At 49.0% G+C, this 21,741-nt stretch overlaps 1 protein-coding gene across 1 annotated transcript; it reads right to left on the reverse strand.

Annotated features, from left to right (window-relative positions):
* Positions 1 to 343: 343 nt before the first annotated feature.
* LOC143831609 (adenylosuccinate synthetase isozyme 2-like) lies at positions 344 to 19,943 on the reverse strand. The gene is made up of 13 exons (XM_077324728.1): positions 19,635 to 19,943; positions 16,438 to 16,540; positions 16,070 to 16,138; positions 14,196 to 14,246; positions 13,501 to 13,567; positions 12,009 to 12,116; positions 10,189 to 10,270; positions 8,282 to 8,408; positions 6,920 to 7,074; positions 6,513 to 6,637; positions 4,217 to 4,314; positions 2,709 to 2,858; positions 344 to 2,585 (listed from the first exon to the last, which is right to left on the reverse strand). Exons 1-13 carry the CDS (start codon positions 19,857 to 19,859, stop codon positions 2,533 to 2,535), a joined length of 1,413 nt encoding a protein of 470 aa, XP_077180843.1. The 5' UTR covers positions 19,860 to 19,943; the 3' UTR covers positions 344 to 2,532.
* Between the last annotated feature and the right edge of the window lie 1,798 nt (positions 19,944 to 21,741).

Here is a 21,741-nt window from a genome sequence, read left to right on the forward strand (position 1 = left end):
GTCCTCTCCTCTGCAGCCAACAGAAACAGCATCCTGCCCTCCTCCACGTGACAACCTTTCAAATACTTAAAGAGGGCTATCATGTCCCCTCTCAACCTCCTTTTCTCCAGGCTGAACATTCCCAAGTCCCTCAGCCTTTCCTCACAGGGCTTGGTCCCCAGGCCCCGGATCATCCTCTCAATTTTGTCCACATCCCTTTTGAAGTGAGGCCTCCAGAACTGCACACAGGACTCCGGGTGGGGTCTGACCAATGAGGAAGACAGCAGGTGAGGAATCGTTTCCCACAGCAACGCATAAACGATGGACACCGAAAGACATTGCACTGAGTTTTGGGAGCCAGAGATTCTTGTGACAAAATAATTGTTTTTTATTGATACTCAATCATCGCAGTGAAAAAAGTGGCAGCTTCGGAAATGCCCAGAAAACCCCGCTGGGCCGCAGGCGTGGGGGCGACACATTGTCAGAAAATTCCCTTTCAAAATGGCAGGGGTAACACATCAGGTTGGCGGGGGGGGGGGGGGGTCAGATTGCTACCCTGTTGCCCCTGAAAAATCTCTCCTGTTTTCCCAACAACAGACTGGGGGGGAAGATTTCTAATGATTCTGGGTAGTGCTTCTGCAGTCGATGCCCCCTTGCCAGGCCCTGCCTGGGAGAGAGCTTTGCCTGCCCAGATATTCCTAATCGCAGAGCGGCGTTCTAACTATATCAGCCAGATATTCCTCCACAGAAGCACGGGAGAGAGAAGAGAGGGAGCAGACACCATCTGCAGCACAAGGTGAAGCACAAGGAATGGAGACCCCCTCCACGCACACCAGTGGATCAAACTGCCCAGTGGCACTGGGAGGTCTCAGACTCTGCCCCACGACATACAGGAGTGCTGAGGCCAGCTAGTGATGTTCACCAGCCACCTACTATGGTTTGAGTTCAGATATGGGACCAGAAACTGAATTGGCACTGCATGCACAAGCCCCGAAGAAGCTTTAGGCTGGCACAGTGACCTTCCCAAGTGTGGGCACCTTTGGACTTTGGACACAGGAAGGTGGGTGCAATCCCCAAATGGCTGATGCAGGAAGTGCATAAAACATCAATGTGTAAGAGGAGTTGGTTTTTATAATGTGCTTTTCACTACCCGAAGGAGTCTCAAAGGGGCTGATAATCACCTTCCCTCCCTCTCCCCATGACAGACGCTTTGTGAGGGAGGTGGGGCTGAGAGAGCTCTGACAGAACTGCTCTGTGAGGCCAAGATCTAACAGGACCGTGACTGGCCCAAGGTCACCCAGCGGGCTGCATGTGGAGGAGTGGGGAATCAAACCCGGCTCGCCTGCTTGAAGGCTGCCACTCTTAACCACGACACCAAGCTGGGTCTTGGTTATATATAACTCTAATAGGACCCCTTCAAGATTTCAGGCAGATGCTGTTTAACAGGGTGCCTTTTAGTCTGTGCAGCAAAGAGGGAAACCTGCAGGGCAAAACCTCCAGGTATCCCTGCCCACTTTCTAAAAGCACTTGGTGGACCCCAGGAAAGATGTCTATGGGCCCCACAGCCCCCATGTTGGGGACCCTCAGTTGGCTACCTCGATTCTTCCCTCACAGCAGTCCAATTTGCTACTTCCCATTTTGCAGAAGTCGCTCCTGTGCCTGACCCAACAAGCCACGGCTGGTTCTTGCCCTGAAGGCCAGGACTGCCGGCGGATGAGCAAACCAAAGTTTGCAGGGCCAGGGCAGCAAATCACAGGCTAATTTGGACTGTGGCGCATGAGGCAAGGAGTCGGGCAGCCAAGCCTAACGTTCCTTTTTGGCTTGGTTTGTAGTACAGTTTGGCAGGATGGCTGAAACCAAAAGGGGTGGGAAGACAGACAGACGGACGCAGAAGAGGGAAATGGAGTGTGTGAGCCATCCAAGAGGGCTGGGGGGACGGAACTGGCCTCTCCCTTCCGATACAGCCAACAGGCAGCAGAGCCGAATGGCAAGGGTTGGAAAGAGCTACTCCCAATGGGCTCCGTGCTGGAGCAGGGGACGGTGAGCGGCAGAAGCCAGCTGCAATGAGAGCATAAGTCTCTGCGAAGCGGAAAGAGAGGGAGGAGTGCTCGTGGCAAAGAAAAAGCAATCGGCTGCCTGGGGAAAAGACGGGCTAAAGTGAAGAACAGAAGAAGAGCTGGTTTCTTTATACCCTGCTTTTCACTGCCGAAAGGAGTCTGAAAGCAGAATATAACCCCCATTCCTTTCCCCACGACAGACACACTTTGAGGAAGGTGGGGCTGAGAAAGCTCTGAGAGAACTGCTCAGCGAGAACAGCTCTAGGAGAACTGGGACTGGCCCAAGGTCACCCAGCTGGCTGCATGTAGAGGAACGGGGAATCAAACCCGGCTCTCCAGATTACAGTCTGCTGCTCTTAACCAACCCCCCACCCCCATGCTGGCTCTGGTTCACCCCATCCTCTGCTGATTGCTCTGTGACACGCGTGCAGTGGTGGGCCCCCCAGGAGGGCTCGCCGTCTTCTTCCGGAATGGGGCTCTGCCTTGGGCGCCAGCCTCAGAACAGCTTGATGATGGACGTGCGGGACTTCCCCACTCCGACCCACTTCACTGTGGGAGAAAGAGAGAATCAGGGAGGGGGCATTGAGGACCTGAAATGCGACCGAGATAAACCGGCTAGCAACACTTCAGCTGCTGCTGCTGGGCTCTCCCGAAAACGGCAGTTCGGCTCACCTGGCACCCCGAGGTAGTCCTCGATGAATCGGATGTAGCCCTGGGCGTGGGGGGGCAGGTCGCCGAAGCTGCGGGCCTCCTCGGTGCTGCACTGCCAGCCAGGGAGGGTCTTGTACTCCACTGTCACCTTATTGAGGAGCTCCTGGTTTGCTGTGGGGAGTGGGCAGGACAGAGGCGGTTACTGCCAGCCAGGACTTCCCTGTTCTGAAGGGAAGCCGACTCCTCCCAAGGCTGATGCTTGCTATTCTCCATTGAGAGGGAGGAAGAACGGGATGGAGAGGCAAGGCAGGCTGCGGCAGAGCCTGACTAGGGGCAGCTGCCGGGGGCCAGGGGTTCTAGCAGGGCCCTCTGCGGTTGATGTCCCGGGCATGCTCATTGGCTAGCACTCCCCCACCTGAGCTGCCCAATCAGCTGCAAGCACAGGCATGGAGAGGGCGCATGAGCAGACAAGGGAAGGATGCGCCGGTGGTGAGAGGGGACAAGGGCACAGGCAGGGGGCTTGGTGGGGATGGAGGACGGGAGGAGGCATGGGGGACTCTCTGCTTGGATCCTCCTGAAACCTGCGGAGAGAGAATCCCGATCCAAACTACCACTGACGGAACCCACTTATTGGTTCTCTAGATCCCGGGGCAAGTGCCCAGGAGATTAGGAATAGCTGTCCAGGCTGTACTCCAACTGATTAGGCCCACTCCCACAGCCAGGGCTGAGAAAAGACTGTGTGACCCCCTGACTCCCCCTCCCAAATTCTTCTCGAATGCTCAATGGCCTGGAAGCAAAGGGCCAAGGTATGTGGCTGGCCAGACAGCTACCATCCTGGGACCCAAACAGGACAGCTGGCTGCGATTAATTCCAGGGCAAGAAGCCTGTGCACTCTGTGCGTGCTCAGAGAGGCACACTTTTTTCTTGCTCAGAACCTAAGAAAAGCCTTAATAGATCCTGTCTCTCCAGTTACACATTCTGCCTCCCAGTGGCCAGTCAGATGGGACTAGGCTGGGGAAGCAACGGATCTCCTTCTCTCTGGTAACTGCTACTCAGGAGGAGAGCATCTCAGAATGGGAAGGGCCCGTCAAGCTACTGCAGCTAATGGCTGTTTGCAGAGCTTTCCTCCCTGCGTGGAGGCATCTAATCCCAACAGCCATTAGCAGATCATGTCACAGAGGCTTCCCTGAGTTAATTATGCAGTTTGAAGCAGCGCTTCCTTGCTGTATTAACCAGTGAAGCCCAGCACCAAATAGAACCTCACAGAAGCCTCCGAAGCAGGGGTGGCCAAACGGTGGCTCTCCAGATGTGCAAGGACTACAATTCCCACGAGCCCCAAGGGCTCGTGGGAATTGTAGTCCTTGGACATCTGGAGAGCCACCGTTTGGCCACCCGTGCTCCGGAGGCTTCTTGTTCTCGTGCTTCCAAAACAGAGGAGGGAAACCATCAGGGCCAGGCCTGTGACGGGTACCTAGAACCGCCCCTCACCCACCGGTGGCTACCAGGCAGACTTTCCCCTGCAGCGTCACCTGGAAAATAAGGTATGCGCTTCTCATCCAGCCGGTACTCCACGCCAATTTTGATCTCCTCGAAGGTGTCCAGGATGTCGAGCTTGGTCACTGCCAGGCTGCAAGGAAGATGGGGGAGGGGAAAGTTGGCATGGGGGGCTGCAAACATGCATCCAGACCAGGCTAAGGGGAAAAAAACTTATTCCACTACAATGATCCCACCCTAATTGAAAAGAACTGTCCTGTGTCCATTCTGAGCTTTCCTTTCCAGGGCGGGGAGGGGGGGCTCACACAGCTTCCTTTCCCCTACCCTCCATCTCCCCAGCGAAGCTGTTTCTCTTATCTCCAGTGAGGTCTCACTGTTTGGTCTCACTGAGGAATGTGAATAGCCTTGCTAGGAGGTTCGCCACCAGAACGTGAAGGCGTTTGCAGTTTGGCTTCATTCTACCTAACCCTGGTGGGCAAAGCTCTGGGAGAGAACGGGGGCTCAAGTGTATCCATTTCTGGAAGACTCCACAAGGCATCTTCAAGGCACATCAATTCTGTGATGGCAACTTCCTGTGGCTTCCACTAAAGCTATTTTACCCCCCTCTACGACCAGCTCTGAGTCTGCCTTGGTGTCTTCGAAAGTTCCTCAGTGGAACAGGCTTCCTTGTGAGGTGGTGGTTTCTCCTTTTTTAAGGTTTTAAGCAGAGGCCAGAGTCATCTGAGGCAGATGGTGAGTGGGTGGGCAGAAAGGGATGTGCCCGTGTTTGTCTCTTGTAGCCCTTCCTTGCATACCCAGAGAATTGCTGATGACCACTGTGGGATAGTAGGTGAATTTCCTCCAGATCAAGCTGGATTCTGGAGATTTTTGGTGAGGGAATCACTTGGGCATGAAACTGGGGTCACCGTGGGTAAGCAGGTAGTTCTGAGTTCCTGCATTGAGCAGGCGGTTGGACTGGATGACCCTGGAGGTCCCCACCAACTCTATGATTCTAGGGGCAGTTGACTTACAGTGAGCCAGTAGAATTTCCAAGCCAAGAGACAAACAATTGCCTGGTTCTGTGGAGGAACCTGGGACTTCCTTGGAGGCCTCCCCATCCAGGATCAGCCTTGTTTAGCTTCTGATGAGATCGGGCTAGCCTGGGCCATCCAGGTCAGGGCACTGTTGACTGGTGGTGGTAAGTGCCATCAAGTTGCAGCCAACTTATGTCCAGCCCAAAAAGTTTTCAAGGTGAGAGACAAGCAGAGGTGGTTTTCCATTGCCTGCCTTTGTGCAATGACCTTGAGTGGTCTCCCGTCCAAGTACTGGCCAGTGCTGACCCTTCCTACTTTCAGAGATCTTATGAGATGGGGCTAGCCTGGGCAACTAAAGTCTCCTGAGTGCCAAATTCTTTGCCACAGTCAGTTGTAAGACCCTGCTGGGTCCATCTAGTCCAGCATTCTGTGTCATGGACCATTTATGCACTGGGAACTTCACTGCTCCAGCTCTGCTGCAGGAGCACAAATCGGGGGTGGATAAGGTGCACCAGGCCAAATGCTCCTCCCTGTGAGTACAGGAAGAGGTGGGGCAACCTGCCACGACTAAAACTCCAGTCTGCAGCCTGGCATGAAACCTCCAGTGCATAAACGGTCATGGAGTGGCCAACCAGTTCCTCTGCAGGGCCAGCAATAGGGCACAGAGGCCAAGACCACCAGTTCCTCTGAAGAGCCAACAACATAAAGGCTTCCCCTGAGGTGGCCTCCTGACATTGGAATCCTGAGGTTGACTGTATCTGAATGCAGATACGTTCAGTCTCCATCGCTAGTAGCCACTGACAGACCTGTCCTCTGTGAAGGCATGTTTTAGAAAAAGAACTGTTTTTTTTTAAACCCCTCTTTTCACCACCTGAAGCGGCTTACAAACACTTTTTCCTTCCTCTCCCCACAGCAGACACCATGTGAGGTAGGTGGGGCTCAGAGAGAACTCTAAGAGAATAACTTTAAGTGCACTGTGACTAGGCCAAGGTCACCCAGCTGGCTGCATGTGGAGGAGCAGGAAATCAAACCCGGTTCTCCATATTAGAGCCCACCGCTCTTAACCACACCACTATGCTGGCTCTCTTTTGAAGCTCTCTGTTCCTGTGGCCCTCACTACATCATCTGGCAGTAACTGCCTCATTTGAGACCCACTCTGCGTAAAGAGGTCAGCAGTCCTATGCTTCTACACAGTACTGCTGCAAAGGAGAATTCTGCTGAAAGGATGCCCCAAGCCTTCTAGGGGAACCAGGAAAAGTGGCTATTTGGGGAGAGAAGGGAGAAACGCTCAGGCCGATTGCAGCCCGGAGGGTCTTACGCGCTGAATCCATTGATCATGTGGGCGTATTTCACCAGCACAAGATCCAGCCAGCCGCAGCGACGCTTCCGGGTTGTGGTCACACCAAATTCGTGCCCTCGGGATTGCAGCAGCTCTCCTATCTCCTGGAAGATGTCAAAAGAGAGAGAGAGGAGAGAGAGAGGTTATTAGAAAGTTGCTTAGGGATTCCTGTTCACAAAAGCCTCCTCCCGGAGCATCAAGCCCACAGGAGACACAAATACTGGGACTCTGCAGCCCAAGGCTCTTTACCAACCCCAGCCCTTGAAACCCTAAAAATCACAGAATCCTAGAGTTGGAAGGGACCCCTGCAGAATGCAAGAAACTCACAACTGTCCACCCAGTGGCCCCAATTCTATGCCCTGATGATGCTCCCCCTACAGACTCACATTGTCCTGCTCCGTGGGGAACATCCCGACGCCAACCCGGGTAGTGTAGGCTTTCACCACGCCGTACACCTTGCCAATGTATTGCGGAGGGATGCCAAGGCCGGTACAGACGCCCCCTACCGTGCAATTGGAGGAGGTCACAAACGGGTAGGTCCCTTGGGGAAGAGAGATAAGGCAGTCAAGTTTGGACGAGGATCCAGAAGGAGATCTGGGGAAGGGACTATCATTCGCTGGTTGAAAGCGGGCAGGTTGAATTCCGGTTCAATCTCCAGTGGTCCCCAGGTGGGAAAACAGGGACCTTTCCATATGCCGGACAAGTCACGCCAACTGTCCAATTCTCGGCATGTGGCTTTTTCATACGCTTCCTTGCAGCAGAGGGCCAGCCTAGGGCCTTCTGCATGAGAATCAGTGTGTGGTAGTGGTCAAGACTCCTTCAGGTAGTAAAAAGTGGGGTATAAAAAATAAGTCTTCTCTCTCTCTCTCTCTCTCTCTCTCTCTCTCTCTCTCTCTCTCTCTCTCTCAAAGCAGGCACTCCAGCTCCTGAACTTCCTTCCACTCAGAGAGGCACCCATGAGGCATGGTGTGAGTTGTGGAGCATTTGCAAATACCATTTTGCAAATAAAAATTGGGATTTTATTGTTTTTAGAGTTTTATGCTGTGAACCGCCGTGAGACCTATCGGGGAGCGGTGGCATACAAATCCAAAAATAAATAAATAGATAGATAGATAGATAGATAGATAGATAGATAGATATGGATGTAGGTTGGTAGGTAGGTAGGTAGGTAGGTAGGTAGATAGATATATTTTCCCACTGTGAAACTTCAAGCTCTTTCTCTGCAGAAGCACTAAGTATGTGAATGGAACTGTTGGTGAGAAGAGACAGAAGTGGGACAGATAAATCCTCCCATTTATGTACAAACTTATACCCCCTTTTATCTCTGCAGTAGGAAATGTCTTTTTCTGAAATAGGAAGCCTTGTGACTTTTCCATTGTAGCAACACTTTGATGCCAAGACTTCTGCTGCTCAGAAGGAAAACAAACAACCCATAGAGGAGAAGCAGGAGGGAAGGACCATGCAGCAAGTACAGAACTGCAAAAATAGCAAGACTGTTAAGGAGCAGGGTAGACCAGGCTTGAGATCAAATATGGCTGTCAGAGTGGTACTCTCACACCGGTTTATTCCAGCATTAGGCCCTCCACATCCTTTGCTGGGGACCCAGTTTGTTTGAGGAGGGAGTCATTCGACAGGCTCTCCCTCATACTCTCCATATAAATGCGCTATGTGGTTTGAATATGAGAACTTGATTGTGCCAAGCAGTACCTATTGTGGGGTCAAAGGGCAAGGGGGCGAGAATTGCTTACCAAAGTCTATGTCTAACAAAGCAGCATTTGCTCCTTCCACCAGGATCTTCTTGGCTGGGCCATGCAGAGCTTGGTACATGAAATAAACGCCATCCTTCACTAATGGGCGGATCTTCTCTGCATATTCCTGCCGACAGAAGCAAAACCCCAATAAAATTCCAAACTGAGGACCTCTGTGTTTCATGCAATCCTAGAGTCGGAAGTAGCTATGCAGGCCGTCCAAGTTCAATCCCCTGCTCAGTGCAGGATCAGCCTAAAGCATCCAGGAGAAGTATCTGTCCAGCTGCTGCTTGAAGCTCACCAACTCCTTAGGCAGCTGATTCCACCTCTGAACTCCTCGGGTTGTGAAAATGGTTTCCTGCCATCTAGCTGATAACGCTCTACACCAGGGGTAGTCAACCTGTGGTCCTCCAGATGTTCATGGACTACAATTCCCACGAGCCCCTGCCAGCTGGAAGGGGCTCGTGGGAATTGTAGTCCATGAACATCTGGAGGACCACAGATTGACTACCCCTGTTCTACACATAGTTTAAAGCCATTACTTTGAGTCCTCTCCTCTGCTGCCAATAGGAACCACTCCCTGCCCTCCTCCAAGTGACCACCTTTTCAAAGAGAGCAATCCTATCCCCTCTCATTCGTCCATTTAAAGCACATTGTGAGCCTCAAGGGATAAGTTTTTGGCTATGGCAGTAACTGTGGAATTTGGCACTGGACACAGGAAGTTTCTAATCCACCCGGCTCCATCCGGACATCACCTTAAGTTAAACCACGACTAAAGAGGCTGGATGAACTGGCATGCGATGGCCGGGAGGCAGCTTGCAAAACCAGTTTGGTGTGACATCAGAATTGACCAGCCGTGGTTTAGAAGAAGAATCAGACACCGCCAGTTGAGGAAAACCACGACCACTTTCCTCAAGCCAGCAGGGCTTCTGCCGGTGCCAACCTGCAACAACTACCCATCCATGTGCTTTCTTTGTTGTGGCTCCTGCCTTGTGGAACAGCCTGCTTGAGGAGGTCAAGAAAACTCCCACTCCCCTGGCTTTCTGTAGACTGTGCAAACCAGAATTATTCAAGAGGGCTTTTCTAGGCAAGCAATAAGCCTGTGCTGCACAAGATAATTTCACCTCTTACTGTATCATGTAGTGTTGGTGTAGTGGTTAGGAGTGCGGACTTCTAATTTGGCGAGCCAGGTTTGATTCCCTGCTCCTCCCCCACATGCAGTCAGCTGGGTGACCTTGGGCTCACCATGACACTGATAAAACTGTTCTGACCGAGCAGGAATATCAGGGCTCTCTCGACCTCACCCACCTCACAGGGTGTCCGTTGTGGGGAGAGGAAAGGGATGGTGACTGTAAGCCGCTTTGAGACTCCTTCGGGTAGAGAAAAGCAGCATATAAAAACCAACTCTTCTTCTTATGCTATGCTTCAGTTCTTTCGGGTAGTTCCGAAATCCAAATGGAGTGATTGTTGAACGTCCCATTTTTTGACGTCTGTGCTGCCTCACTATGCGTAAACTGCCTGGAGTCTCTGTGAGAAAAGCTAACCATAAATGATGAAAATACATCAATCCATTTGCTCTGTGCCATGTTTGCTAACTGAGGTCTGAATTGACAGCCTACAGCACAGGGCACCTGCTCCACCTCCGGAGACCACAGTTCTCCAGAAACGGGAGCTGAGAACAAATGGAAAGCAAAAATGTGCTGAACGGCTCTGAATCCACCCTTTGCATGTTGTGCATCTGGAAGTTGAGAGGAGGATGAGAGCAGGCTGCAATACGGAGTGGTGGCTGAATCAGGATGCACTGCAGCCAAAATATCACACAGTATCTCAGACGCTGTTGAGCATCACCATTTCTAGCGGTCAAAGAAACCAGGAGCATCGCCCCACCACTGCCGCCAATCAATCACCTTCAGCTGCTGCAGTTCACCATCCGGGTCTATGGTGAGCGATGGGTACGTCGCTTTGTAGTGCTGAGCCAAGACCTTGAACCTGAATCAGAGAGGTATTACAGCTGAGTCAGTTACACAGGGAGCACACATCTACCGTGGACATAATTCAGGTGGGCAGCCATGTCGGTGGGAGGCAACAGAACAACAGTTTGAGGCCAGTGACACCTTGAAGACCCACGGAGTTTAATTCTGGGTATAAGAGTTCATGTACATGCACACTTATTCAGATATCTGAAGCTTATACCCCAAATCTGAAGGTTATACCCCAAATTGGCCTTACAGGTGCCACTAGGCTCAAACTTTGTCCTACCACATACGTGCTGGTTACAGCCCTCAACTCAATCTACCCCTGGCAGTTCTCAAAGTGGCATGGATCTGGTCAGGAATACAAGCAACAATTGCTGATCTTGCCTGAAGCAGATCACCTAGCAGGTGTTTTTCCACGATAGAATCAGATTTGGCCTGCTTTCTCTGACAAATATTGGTATATGCCAAGGTTGAAGAGACAATGGAACAGAGCAGCTTGGAAAGGGATGAGGACTAAAAAAGAGCTATAGAACAAGGCCTTGACTGGTACAGAGTCCAGCTCATATTAATCTACACCATTATATTTGAGCCTTATGTGGCTCAATTATATTTGAGCCTTATGTGGCTCAATGCAGATTAGGGCCACATAAGGAGGGGATATCCTGGTTTGTAGGACAAGCTTCAATTTTAAAACAATAAAAGGGGAAGGGAAGAAAATTTAAAAGTTCTGAAATACCAAGATTTTACAGGGTTTCCTCACATGATCTGGGCAGTCATTCTGGATTGCCTAGGCAACTCCAGTAATCCAAAATGGCTGCTGCATGTTCAACTTTGGAGATGAACTGGAGAAAGATGGAGCAGGTAGGCAGGCAGGCGAGGCAAGGTAGAATATGGGTTGGAAGAGAGAAAAAATGGAGCAAAAGTGGGGAAATGGGACCCGGAGGGAGTCAAGAGAGCAAAACCCAAAAAGCTGCCAGGAAGGAAAGCAGGATGAGACAGGAAGTGGGAGGGAAGGTAAAAAGGTAGGGAAACTGTAGGAGGGGAAAGGGAGATAGTTTGGGTAGGATGGCCAGCTTTTCTTTGGGGTGTGTGTGAAGTTATGATTAACAGCAGCAATACTGTACCAATATCAATACAGCATTTATGTATGGCCCCAACTCTATGATTCTATGATACTAATTTTAGAAGGCACGGCCATTTAGGAAATACGAACTCAAGAATACAAGGCCCATCCAGCTGGGCAGTTAGCTACTGTCAGAGATGGTTCTAAAAACCTAAGGGGAGTTTGAATTATGAGCTTCCTTTTGGGGGAAGCTCCTTGCCTGCGATCCTGTTTACTTTTGCATTAAGACAATTTCACTGAACTCATGAAATGACTTCCTAATTCTCCAGCCAACCGCATAAAATTAATTGCCGGTATCATTTTCAAGTTTGTTAAATGTAAAAACATGTTTATGAACGTTTTAACAAGGGATAACCAGGAAGCAAAGATTCTCTAGTTGTGTTTACTCACGTAATATACAAACAACAAGCTTGACAACATTATCGGGTGCCTCTCTTGCAAGGCGATTACTGTTCTGATACAGGAAAGCTTGTTAGACTCCCAAGGCTCCTTAACACCAAGCCTAGATCTGAATCAGGCTTCACAAGAGTCACCCAGAGCAAGACAACATGGCACTTGAAGCTCCTTTCCTACCTCCTGGTCCCCCAAGACACCTCCCTTCCTAAATTTTGTGCCCCTCCCAACTCACTTCTTGGAGAACTCATCAAAATCTGCCAGCAGATCGCAGATGCGGAGGCCAGTCCGTGAAGCCTTGGAGGCGTACGCAGGGCCGATCCCCTTCTTGGTTGTGCCAAGGCTGCAAAAGGAATTGGGTGGAAATGACACCTGCCAAAGAAACCGCTTAGAACAGAACAGAGAGGGGGCTATCCCAGCTAATAATGACCGGTACAATCTATCATTCTTCTTGGGATTTTTTTTTAAAGCATCTTACTAACAGCTTATGGTGGACTTCCAACGAGACGTCTACCCTGCCAAGTTGCTAAAAACAGCACTTTGTTTGCACTGCTAACATCCAAGTGGCCAGAAGGAATTCTCCTTCCTTCACTGCTTGTGTGTGGGTGTGTTAAGGGCCATCAAATCATTTCCAATGAATGATGGTGACCCTATGAATTAATGACCTCCAAAACGTCCCATCCCTTGCTCAGGTCCTGCAAACTGAACGGCAGGCTTCCTTTGACGCATCTCACACCGGGTCTTTCTCTTTTCCTACTATCTTCAACTTTTCCCTAGCAGTATTGCCTTTCCCAGTGAGCCCTGTCTTCTTGCGGTTTGATCAGGTTGGGCACATCAAATACACCTTTGAGCTCTGTATAGAAATGTAGAGATTCTCTTGCATTTTGTGGCCTTTTGACCTAGTATGTAAAATGAATTTATTTCATGCATACCACCCTGAACCCCAGGGAGAAAGTGCAGGATAAAAACTGAACAAAATACGTATTTAGTATTTTGTGTGCTATGTTGTACTCTGACGGTTCTTGCACAGTCCCTGTATTAACAACAGCAGCAGGCCAAACTCTCACTCTATAATCCTAGCCACAAGGTGAAACCTACAGTAGTATGTATAATATTTAGATTGTCGACCTAGGACTGGGAGGAGCTGGCTTCAGATCCACAGCATGCCACTTAACACAGCAACAGTGGAATCCTAAGCAGGGTTTTTTGTTTGCTGGGGTGTTTTTGTCCCAAGCCACAGCTAATTTACGGTGACTCCTCGAGGGATTTTTGAGGCAAGACATTCAGAGGTGGTTTGCCACTGCCTGCCTCTGCGCCACAACCCTGGACTTCCCTGGTGATCCTCTATCCAAATGCTAAACAAGGCTAACTCTCTGTTGCTCTTGACATCCAGCGTGATGGGGCCAGCTTGGGCTATCCAGGTCAGGTCAGCATTACATCCTTCTAAATCAATGGACGTTAATAGGGCTTAGAAGGGTGTTACTCTGTTTAGGACTGCACTGCAGTCATTCTTTCCCAGCCTAAACTTATTACAGGGTAGTTGTGAGGATAATGTATGTGGGATCCCGACTACGGAAGCTTCCTGAAGCTCCTTGGAAGAAAGCCATGACAAAAATCAATAAAGCCCAATAAATAAAGAAATAAACCCCAAAGCTCCCAAATTCTACTTGGAAGGAAATTAAAGAAGCTGCCACACCCCCAACCAACATACTCTTAGACATTCTTACTTTTTGCCACCTTGCAGTTGTCTCTGCTGCTCCTGGATCCCATCCACAGCCTGGTGGAAATTGAACACTGGTGCAGAGAAGAAGAAGAAGAAGAGTGGGTTCTTATATGCCGCTTTTCTCTACCCAAAGGAGTCTCAAAGCGGCTTTCGGAGTGGATTTCAGAGCTACCCGAAAGAACTGAAGCATAGCATAAGAAGAAGAGTTGGTTTTTATAGCCCACTTTTCACTGCCTGAAGGAGTCACAAAGCAGCTGACATTCGCCTTCCCTTTCCTCTCCCCACAACAGACACCCTGTGAGGTGGGTGAGGCTGAGAGAGCCCTGATATTCCTGCTCAGTCAGAAGAGCTTTATTAGTGTTATGGTGAGCCCAAGGTCACCAGCTGGTTGCATGTGGGGGAGCGCAGATTCAAACCCGGCTCGCCAGATTAGAAGTCCGCACTCCTAACCATTACACCAAGCTGGCTCTGAAAAGGGAGATGACAAAGGAGACTGGCCAGGGATTCTGGTAGGGCGGGGACATCATCTGGGCAGAGAACTGGGGTCACTGTGGATGGGAATATAGTTGTGAATTTCCTTCATTCTTCAGGGAGGTGGACTAGATGACCCTTCCCTTCCAACTCTATGATTCTATGAGAGAGGCCACACCCTCTTCTACTTGCTACCTATTTCCCAGGCTCTTTGGAACTGGTTCTCACCAAGGTGGGCACGGTCTGAAATCACTGTCCGAGACTCCCAACCTTCCAAACCTGAGGAGAAAGAACAATGTGTGAAAACAATTGCATCACTTCATTCAATGTGTGTGCAGAACACCAATGTTAAAGGTCAAATGTATTTATTCAGCTTTCTCACTGAGACTCAAGTTGGATGTGACAAGACTGCACTTTTAAAAGCTCAGAATTGCTGCGTAAATACATAAAGGACTGTGAAGGGTTAATTCTTCTCTTGACAGAAGATTTATCCCCTTTCTTTGGCCCAAATGGGAGTCTCCCTCTAACTATCCTCTTGTCCTTGCCAACTTTCCCCAGTTCTCCCGTGTTAAACGGCTCTCAGTCAGTGCTCAGCCAATTCTGAAACAGTCAGTACTGGACTCTTCTCAGCTAGGGCCAAATACCAAATGAATCCTCCTCCTCAGCATCGTTCAAAAGTCCTCTCAGCAAACTTCCATGGCAACAGTGGGGATTCAAACTCGGTTCTCCTAGATGCTAGTCCAACACTATAGCTGCTACACCAATGGGCTCAAATGTCAAAGCTCACAGCAAGAGATCAACAAAGGGACAATATAAGAAGTCCCCTCTGCGTAAACATATTGACAATCCATAAACCTGCTGGACACCCATCACAGCCTCCCTCTGTTCACAGAGCCAGATGGGGGTGGGGGGCGGGGGGAGGGCTTTCTTGGAAGCGGCTCCGTGTGTGGAATTTCCTAAGGAGACTGAACTAGTCCTGTCTCTTTAAGTTTCAAAATTTCAGCTTGCTGATCAATCATGATTTCTCTTCCTGCCAAGCTTTTAATGTTAATTCTGATTTTTAAAAATATTTCTATCAAAAAAACAGGGTGATCCAGTGTTTTAAGTGCTGGACTAGGACCTGGGAGACCCAGGTTCGAATCTCCACTCTGCCATGGCGATCTTGGGTCAGTCGCACTAGTAGTAGTCAGCCTAGTCTACTTCAGAGGGTTGAATGGTGTAAACTGCCCTGGACTTCTAGAAAGGAGGAAATAATTAAAACAATAAATAAATATTTTGTTTCTATGCCAGCCTTTCTTGGTGGGCTTAGGGCGGTTGACAACAAGGTTTATAAAGCAAGCATAATAAAACTTTTGACATCTTCATCAATAAGATAATAAAAACTGTCTCCTTAAAAAAAAATAGTTCCTATGGGGTTAACCCAGAAATTGGAGGGATTTTCTATCTGCGGGTGGATTTTTGGCAGGGAGGCCAAGATGTTATTCTTCTGGCCTCAACCATAGGCCTGGAGGAACAGCTGTGTTTCGGAGAACCTCCCGAATTGTTTGAGATCCCAGAGGGCCCTGATCTCTTCATGTAGCAGGTTCCACCAGTCTGGCGTCAAGGCCTGATCCTGGTTGAGGCCAGTTTTATCTCCTTGGGACTGAGGACCTTGAGCAGATTTTGGCTGCTAGATCTTAATACTCTTTGGGAGGTATAGGGGAAAAGGTGATCCCAGAGATACAGGGGTCCCAGAAAGGCAGTATCAAAAACATGCTTTTTGTTTGTGTTTGTTTTACTTGAAATTACTGGGCTACCTGCTACCTTGAACATCATCAGCAGACATATTTATTTAGTGAAAATATGGATAGCCTGCTTTTCTCATGCCTGTTAGCATTTGTCTTTTACTACCATCGACAATTTCATTCATGAAAAGGAAGGGTGGTATTCTCAGGAAACTGGCGGGTACACTGGATACTGCTCCGAAATATTGTGCAACTCATAATCACGACTACAATAGACCCAGAATTCCCTCTAACAACTCCTTCCAGATTTCTCCTTAACCCTTTTCCCCCTCCCCTCAGAGATGGTTGCAGGCCGAGGTGGGGGGGATTGTCACTCACCTGGCCCTCTCTTAAGATTTTTCTCAGCTTCCTCAAAGAGTCCTGGCAAGTGGATGACGACACCATTTCCTGAGACAGTAAAATGACAAGAGGGATAAGCAATCATACTCGGTGGAAGGAAAAGGGGAGGGACATCCTTGTGCAAGGAAGGTGCTCAGACGACCGGACAGCGCTGTCAAGATTTTCCAAGAAGAGAGAAGCAGGAGAACTTGCAGTAGAAGATGAAAGAGATGGGGTGGGAGGATGTTGATGAAATGATGGAGGATTGGCTGGGTGGCAGCTAAAGTGAGGTTTTAAATCTGGATTCCTATAGGACATATCGGAGTGCGCTGCCTTTCGCCACCGTGACGGCATGTGCAGTTTCTCACCAATGAATGACGTGGCGCTGTGGTTGATTACCCCGCTGGGCAAGAGATGGAAGTTGTATTCAACTGAATCCACCACCACAGTGTGGCCGGCATTGTTACCTCCCTGCAGAGACATAACACATTTTGCGGGTGAAGCTCCTCCATTACCAACCACCGTCTCCTCTCCCTCCAGAGAAACAATCTTTGGCACTTGTTCCCTGGTTTAAGACAGCCAAGTACCCTTCATTTTTTAAAAGTTCAACACTTGGCGGAGCAGAACAGATGTTGTTTAAAACAATCATAATTGGTGGAGGGTCTTATTCTGTTGAATGCTGCTTTCCACACTGATGTTTAACCTACACAAGGCTCTCTCCCCACTGGTGAACCCTCAGGGACTCTCCTGAGTTTCCTCCTCACAGGTTCCTATCTTCCTCAAGCCTACCTACCCCATCACAAAACTGCCCCCAAATTCTTCTAAGCTGTCCCTTTTCAGAAAGTCCCACCAGGTCCTCTTTATCTTTTTGGCTTCCCTTCAATTCTTCATCCTTAATTTCTGCTCCTTGCCAGAAACCCCCAAAGCCCCATGTTTTTGTCATAAGACTCGCCACATTCCACTCCAACCACCTTCCTCCAGCGGCCCCCCAACTTCTGTGACCCCAAGATTTTGACTCCTGAAGACACTTCCCTCCTCATTCCTGCCACCCCATCTATTTTGGTTGATAACCCTCCCCTCAAAAAAAGACCTCAACCACCTCACAGATTTAATTATCTTATGGCAGAGTTGCACACAGGAAACATATATACACATCTTTTTATATTTATACACACACACACACACAGATATGCATGCATATATATAGTATAAATATATAAAATAAAAAGATGTAACCAAAGTGAATGCAGACCGACTGGGCAATCCCCCTAAAGTCTAATATCTAAATTCTCAGTCCACTCAATTGCAGGTAGGAAGAATATAAAGAGCTCCATCACACCTCCTTGGAAAGCATGACATTCTCATGACAGATGGAAAGATGTTTGTCAGGCTGCATCACAAATACATGGGCTATTTTGCCCCCTTTAAACAACAGGTCTGCACAACTGCCAAAGCTTGTCCGTATTCTATTAGCCGTCTTTCATAGGAGTAGTCAACCTGTGGATGTTCATGGACTACAATTCTCATGAGCCCCTGCCAGCATTTGCTGGCAGGGGCTAATGGGAATTGTAGTCCATGAACATCTGGAGGACCACAGGTTGAGTAACGAGTCAAATCCGGTGGGCCTCTTGTTGGTGTTTACCAGGTTATGGATATCAGGTGGAGCTGATTTAAACCATGTTTGCAACCATAGATTGAAATTTTCTGATGGTGGGATTTGTGCAGATCTTGCTGCCAGGAGTCAGGACTTCAGTCTGGATAGGCCATGTCAGTCGTCATGTCCTTTTGGATGAGTAGCTCTCCGTTTTCAATTGTCTTTCCATATTCGTGAAAAGAAGCATCTTTGCCCTCAGAGATGTGGGGTATGGAGCCAATAGGTTGGAGTGCTAGTACATCTGCTGATGGTTCTCATTGTTGGATTGAGTTGGACATCAGGTTTATAGATGTGAGGGCTGTTCCAAAGGAGTCTCAAAGTGGCTTACAAATGCCTTCCCTTCCTTTCCCCACAACAGACACCCTGTGAGGTAAGCGAGGCTGAGAGCTCTGGCAAAACTGCTGTGTGAGAGCAGCTCCAACAGGACTGTGACTAGTCCAAGCTCACCCAGCTGACTGCTGCATGTGGAGAAGTGGGAAATGAAACCCAGCTCGCCAGATTAGAGGCCACTGCTGTTAACCACTACACCATGCTGGCTCTCCTATACTGTAAAAATTAGGAATCTAAAAGTTGAGCTGCAAAATTATTATATAATATATATATATATATATATATATATATATATATATATATATATATATATATATATATATATATATATATATATATATAATAATTATAATTATATATTATATATATATTATATATTATTATTATAATTAGTTGAACATAATAAAAGTAAAACCATTGATAAAATCTCAGTTACATACTAATATAATTAACCATAACACATGAAGCATGAGCAATGAAGACTGGATGAGCTTTGATCCCTAAGAGTCTTCCTCAGTGGTCAAGTAATTTAAAATGCACTTATGCAGTAAAATCATAAAACATTAGGGCTTTTCCTGCTTAGCAGATGAGAATGCACTTCAGATAACAGCCGGGCAACACTGAGAGTGGTGGTATTTGAATTATATTTTTAAACGTGGGTTCCATATTAGACAGCTTCATATACACATTAATTTGCATGTCACCTTATAGATTTATTTTTACCACCTAGCAAGCCCTAGATTACTTGACCACTGAGGAAGACCCTTGGGGGTGGAAACACATCTGGTCTTTTTCCTCATGTTTCATGTGACGTAATTGAGTTTTAGTCAATGTTTTTAACTTTTATTATGCGAACCTACTTATAGGTTCCTAACTTGTCATGTTGGGCTTCTGTTTCCATTTTTTGTTTATTTACCTCTTATACTGTACACCAACCTCAAAGCTGGGCATCTAAATGTTGTAGCAAGCACACCCCAAGTTGTACCACAACATTTTCAGAGAATCTTGTTTCCGCGTGCGCATTTTCACTGCTAAATTTATAGCTCAAGGTCCTGCCCAGGGTAATGCTGACGTACCTGAGTGCATGGGTTCCCCAGCTCATCCACCTATAACACCAATGACTCACTTTCCCTCCCATGCTGGCTTTTCACGCTTGCACCCCATAGCAGTTCCCCAGGCCCTACCTCGGGTCGCCAGCTCCGAGTTGGGGAAGACCTAGAGACTTTGTGGGTGCATCCTGCAGAGAGGGTCTTGGGGAGGGGCTGCAATGGGGGCACAATGCCACACAGCCCCCCTTCTAAGCGGCCATTTTCTCCAGGGAGAATGATCTCTGTAATTCCGGGGGATCTCCAGGTCCCGCCTGGAGGCTGGCACTCCGCCCTACCAAGCACCTAAACGCCTTCAACTCGCCGGCCTTTGCCCACCTCCCAGGCGGCCCTTTCCTTTGGCCATCCCCGGCCTGTTTGCGCGGGATCCTTCAGGTGTGGTTAGGGCGCAGCCCCTGCGGCTTGTCCTCCCCTCGCCCTCCCTGTAGGCTGCTCCTTCCCACCCCACGACCTCCTACCGCCCGTCTCGGCTCACCTGGCAGCGGCAGACGAGGTCGGCATCGAGGCCGAGCAGGTCGACCACCTTGCCCTTGCCCTCGTCCCCCCACTGCGCCCCCAGCACCACCGTCACGCGGTTCCCCGGCGGCCCCGGCCACGACGCCGCCTGCGGGCCGGCCCCGACGCGGAGCCGCTTCTCCTCGGGGCCCTCGTCGCCGCCGTTCAGGAGGCCCCCGCGCCCCGCGCTCCTCGCTCCCGCCATGTGCAGCGGCCGCCACCGAGGGAGAGCGGAGCCGACTCTAACATGGGGCCGCCCTGGGCGACTTCCGCGCCAGCACCCAAAATGGCGGCGCGCGGCCGCCTCTTCCGCGCCGGCTGCGGGGGTGGAGACGGCGGCTTCTGAGGCGCCCCAGGCCGGCAGGGGCCGCCGCCGCTCTGGGCCGCGAGGAGGCTGCCTGCCCCCTGCAGCATACTTTGGAGGGCGGGTGGCCCCTGCATGGGGCTTGGTGGGCGCGGAAAGGGCTTAGCTTGACCGGGGCCTGGTCCTGGTTCACGAGAGGCCCCCGTTTATCTGACCTTCCGGTCCACAGCATTGACTAAGGCCCAGAGTGCCCAGAGTATACAATGCTCACTCCACATAGAATAACTTTTTAACAAAAATTGGAGTCCCATGGCACCTTTAAGACCAACCAATATTTATTCAAGGCGTGAGGTTGCATGTGCAGGCACACTTCCTCAGACACATGAAAGCTTACACCGTATAAGACTACTTTCCCCCCCTGAAAACATGCCACCAAGTGGGGGGGTCGTCCTGTACGCCGGGTGCACTTCAGTTGGGCTAGACATAGCTGCCCATAGTACTGTAATGTAATGTAATGTAATGTAGCAAGCTCTATATTTTGAGTGGAAATGTTGGGGGGTCGTCTTATATGTCCAGTCATCTTATACGCCGGCAAATACGGTAAATCTTGGCTTGTCTCACAGGTGCTGTTGGACTCCGTGTTTGTTGTGCTACTTCAGACCAACATGGCTACCCATTTGAATCTATAACCACCTTTGCAGTTCTTGCATTATATGTATGTAATTTAATTTCTATACCACCCTTCCTTATGGCTCTGGGTGTATGGATGCCGTTGATAAAGGGGGTAAGTGGAAGCCTTGCATTTAGTATTTAATTTCAAAATTCTACTTTACACTGGCTTAAATTTATCTGCTTATTTTGAACATTTTGGGTTCTTGACTTTGACTTGGGTCAGGACATTCCATGACATTGTATGTGAGAAAGTGTGTGCGCACAGGGAAGATCATACCTTGAATAAAACTTTTGTTGGTCTTAAACGTGCCACTGGAGTCTAAATTTCTTCTGCTGCTTCAGATTAACATGGTGACCCACTTGAACTGATCTCCAGAAGAGAGATCAGCTCCCCTATCGAAGGGCAGGTTCTACAGATCCTAACAGTTGTCCTTGCCCTCCAGCTTTCTAGTTCCAACAGCATCAAGGCCATGAAGTGGCTAACCCTTTAAAAGTGAGTTCTAATAAGGTGTAATAGTCCTAAACACTGGGTCTTTAGGTTGGACTTTTAGAAAGGAAAGCATATTCACACCGAAGTCTTTTATAATTCATTGCCTTGAAAAGCAACACACTTTACCTTTTACAGACTTAAGATTACATTTCTTCTTACAGAAAGTTCCATTTAGCTATCATAAAGAAGAGGTTTATTTTAACGCATGGTGGAGCTAAAAAAATCCCAACTGAAAGAAAAATTGCACTGTACAGAATAGTCATACTGCATCAAGTTTTATTTTACCCAACAACTCTGCTATTTGTATTTTCTGGTATCATTAGTGATATTTTCCACATGGCTTACTCTGTTGTACAGAGACCCAGCCAATATCTCCTTGGCATAGTAGTTAGGAGCACCTACTTCTAATCTGGCAAACTGGGTTTGATTCCCCGCTCCTCCTCCTCTCAGCCTCACCTACCTCACAGAATGTCTGTGGGGAAAGGGAAGGGGATAGTAAGCCACTTTGAGACTCCTTCGGGAAGAGAAAAGCGGCATACAAGACCCAACTCTTCTTCCCACAATCCTCCATCCAAGGATGTGAAGGAATCCACTTCTGTTTGAAACCTATTCCCTTAAATT

Source organism: Paroedura picta, chromosome 1 (genome assembly GCF_049243985.1).
Source record: "Paroedura picta isolate Pp20150507F chromosome 1, Ppicta_v3.0, whole genome shotgun sequence".
In the NCBI taxonomy this organism is placed as follows: Eukaryota; Metazoa; Chordata; class Lepidosauria; order Squamata; family Gekkonidae; genus Paroedura; species Paroedura picta.

Bases quoted from the DNA above. Each gene is read 5' to 3' on its own strand.
- LOC143831609 (XM_077324728.1), bottom strand. From the start codon at position 19,859: ATGGCGGGAGCGAGGAGCGCGGGGCGCGGGGGCCTCCTGAACGGCGGC. The intron at 2,859-4,216 runs GTGACGCTGCAG...CACTCCCCACAG, and splicing joins GCGCATACCTTATTTTCCAG to CAAACCAGGAGCTCCTCAAT. The intron at 2,586-2,708 runs GTGAGCCGAACT...TTTCTCCCACAG, and splicing joins GGACTACCTCGGGGTGCCAG to TGAAGTGGGTCGGAGTGGGG.